The 3,121-nt window shown below is 48.2% G+C and overlaps 1 protein-coding gene across 1 annotated transcript; it reads right to left on the minus strand.

Annotated features, from left to right (window-relative positions):
* Positions 1 to 6: 6 nt before the first annotated feature.
* LOC116082470 (apolipoprotein L3-like) lies at positions 7 to 2,550 on the minus strand. Its single transcript, XM_031359369.1, has 2 exons — positions 2,531 to 2,550; positions 7 to 898 (listed from the first exon to the last, which is right to left on the minus strand). Exons 1-2 carry the CDS (start codon positions 2,548 to 2,550, stop codon positions 34 to 36), a joined length of 885 nt encoding a protein of 294 aa, XP_031215229.1. The 3' UTR covers positions 7 to 33.
* Positions 2,551 to 3,121: the final 571 nt, after the last annotated feature.

Raw genomic sequence — 3,121 nt, forward strand, 5'->3', positions numbered from 1 at the left:
CCAGTCCTCTGAGCTGCACTGAAGAGGAAGAGATCACTGAATCAGGATGTCACGAAACTGTTTGAGCTTCTGCAACTTCTGCTCCAGGTCCTGAGCCTGCTGCCGCAGCTCTGCAGCATACTCTGACTTAGCACCCTCATGCAAATGCTTCGAGTCTTCCACAAGGTTGCCCACATCCAGCAGGAGGGCGAAACCTGCGGTGGCTGCACCCACAATCCGGGCTTCTTTGGTCATAGCCAGAGCAGTACCTCCAAAGGCTTTCTGCACCTGTTTAGTATTTCGGCGAGATATCTTCCCTGTGGTCATGAGACGCTTGGCATTATTTGCTAGTCGAGGGTTGGCTTTGGTCAGTTTGACAGCATCAATGTTGTTCTTGATGTTTTTTAGGTTCTTCAAGGAAGTCTTGCATAAGGAAACAAATCTGGGGTCACTCAGATCCCAAATGTCTTTCATGCCCTTCGTTGTGTCTTTGTTGGTTGGCACCAGCTTGCTGGCTTCAGCTTCAGCAGATGTAATGCTTACCTTTTCCACAATGCTTGTGGAAACACTTGTCACAGCCGCTGCTGCCCCCAGCCCCAAGCCAGTGGCTGACAGTGCCAGACTGACTCCTGCTGTCACAGGTGCCAGAGCCAGACCAAGGATTGTCAGGACTCCGGACACAGCGCTGCTGGAGCTGGCCACCACCTGTGAGATGGTGCAGTCCCTGTGCACCTTGTCAACCTTGTCTGCCAGAGCGTGGAGCTTACTGATGTGCTCCTCAAGCTCCAGTTTCACCCGAGGATAAACATCCAAGAACCTCTCCTTGTGCCATAGGACATTTTGGAGCTCATCTTCATCTTCTGTATCAGTATCAGCTAGAGTCTCACCTAGGGCTTCACTCAAGGCATCATCCTCTTTCCTGTAACAGGAGAGATGAGGTGAGCAAGGAAGACAGCTCATAAAGTAAGATCTGTCCTGTGGGAACCACAGAGCATTCACTGTGAAGCACAGGAGAACGTTACAGCTGTATAAACTTTCTTACTGGGATGAGCACACTTGACAAATCACAGCATTCTTAGTTCCCAAGGATACTGTGAGTTCAAAACCTATAATTGTCCTTTTAATTGTTTTAAGATTATATTTTTATTTATTTTATGTATATGAGAACACTGTCATGGTCTTCAGACACACAAGAAGAGGGCATCTGATACCATTACAGACGATTGTGAGCCACCATGTTGTTGCTGAGAATTGAACTCAGGACCTCTAGAAAAGCAGTCAGTGCTCTTAACCACTGAGTCATCTCTCCAGCCCCGTCCTTTTAATTTTTTATCTTATGTACATGAGTGCTTCTTTTACATCTTTGTCTGGGTACCATATTCATTCTTGGGACCCGAAGAGGGTAGAGGAAGAAAAGCATTACATCCCTGGGACTGGACTTCCAACAGTCCTGAGCCATCATGAGGGGGCTGGGCACTGACTCAGTCATCTGAAAGAGCAGCCTGTGCTCCTCATGGCTGAGCTGCCTCTCTCACCCTCCAGCACAACCTTTTATTGCTAGACATTTAGTAGGGGAGCCTTCCCCTCAAGGTCAATGTCATCACTACCAAAACACTTCTCACTAGGAACTCTAAATAAAGAGAGAGTAGTTAGAGAAGAAATAATCCTTTCATTTAGGGAACGTCAGTGTTCACTGAGGAGTTCGCTTCCCTCAAGAACAGCAGTCTCCTGCCTCAGCTGCTGGGACATGACCTGTCTGCCCCACATTGTTCTGCTGGCCAGGAGTGCCCATGTTTGCTTGGAGTCTGCAAATTGCACAGCCCCAAGAGGGAAATGTATATAGGACATTCTTTGAAGCTGGAGGTCTTTTAGGTCTTTTTTGCACTGCAGTGGTGTGTACTCCTTAGCAGATGGGGCAGCTCATAGCTAAGATCTGTCCACTCAAAACACAGCACATAGATTTGACTTTCAGCTGTGAGTGAAGGTAAAGAATCACGAGTGGATTCCCCATTCACATGTGGGAATTCCCATTCACATGTGGGAATTCCCATTCACATGTGGGAATCCCCATTCACATGTGGGGAGTTCTCATTCACATGTGAGGAATCCCCATTCACGAGGGCTCCTATCCCTAAGGCATCTATCTCACTGCGCTGCCTCTGTAAGAGTTTAAGTAACAGGGAATTGAGGACTCAAAGCACATTGGTTCCTAAGCACTCCCCAGAAAGAACTTTCAGCCCAGAAAGATGAGATGTGGTGGGGACTTTGCTGTCTCTTCTGACCCAGAAGAAGGAGGCACTGAAGCAGTGACTGCCATGGTGAAAGAAGACCCGGGTCACTCGTGGGAACGATGTGTTTGATGAAGGCCCAGCAAAGTTCTGGACACTGAGGTTAAGTTGACAACATTTTTGTTCCTTGAGACAACTTTAAGTCTTCTAAACTGTTTCCCAGTATGGCTGGACCTAGGCTTTCCACGCCTTTCCTGTGTATGCTGGGCCTGCCTTGCCATGGTTTGGCAAGAATCCTAAGTCAGGTTGTGTGAACACCCTACCTCTGATGCTTAACCTCCATCAGGTTCCCATGTCCAGCCGTTGGTGGGTTTGGCCTTGGCTTCCCTCAGGTGGAAGCCCATGAGGTCAGCTTCACTATGCTCCTACTCTCTGCTCTCTGCTGCCCTCACTCAGCTCATCTGCTGTGAGTCTCCAGCTGAATGAACTGACAGAATTGTTCTGTCTCTTTGTCTTAGAGCAGCAGTCCTGAACAGTGTCTTCCTGCTTGTGTTAACGTGTATCAGAATAACTGTTCTTTCCCATGGGAGCTTTCTTGGTGTGTGACACTCCATGTGACCTCTCACATGAGTCACTGTGTCCTGAGGACAACAGAAGATTCTGCTTAAAGCCTTAGAAGGGATCTGGAATGTGGCTAAGTTGGTGTAGTGTTTGTCACACAAACAGGAGGACTCGAGTTTAGTCTTCCAGAGGCCACAGGTCTTAACCCTGTTCTTTTCTTAGGAATGCCAGGTGCTGGGCCTGGGCCTGTCATCCTTGCTGGGGGATGCAGAGTCAGGAGCGTCCTCGTGCTCTCTGGTCATCCAGACTAGTCACAGTGATGAGTTCCACGAAAATAAAAACAATTGTTATTT

This window comes from Mastomys coucha, unplaced genomic scaffold (assembly GCF_008632895.1).
Source record: "Mastomys coucha isolate ucsf_1 unplaced genomic scaffold, UCSF_Mcou_1 pScaffold11, whole genome shotgun sequence".
Lineage (NCBI taxonomy): Eukaryota > Metazoa > Chordata > Mammalia > Rodentia > Muridae > Mastomys > Mastomys coucha.

Bases quoted from the DNA above. Each gene is read 5' to 3' on its own strand.
- LOC116082470 (XM_031359369.1), bottom strand. From the start codon at position 2,550: ATGGAGGTTAAGCATCAGAG. The intron at 899-2,530 runs GTAGGGTGTTCA...CTCCTGTTACAG, and splicing joins ATGGAGGTTAAGCATCAGAG to GAAAGAGGATGATGCCTTGA.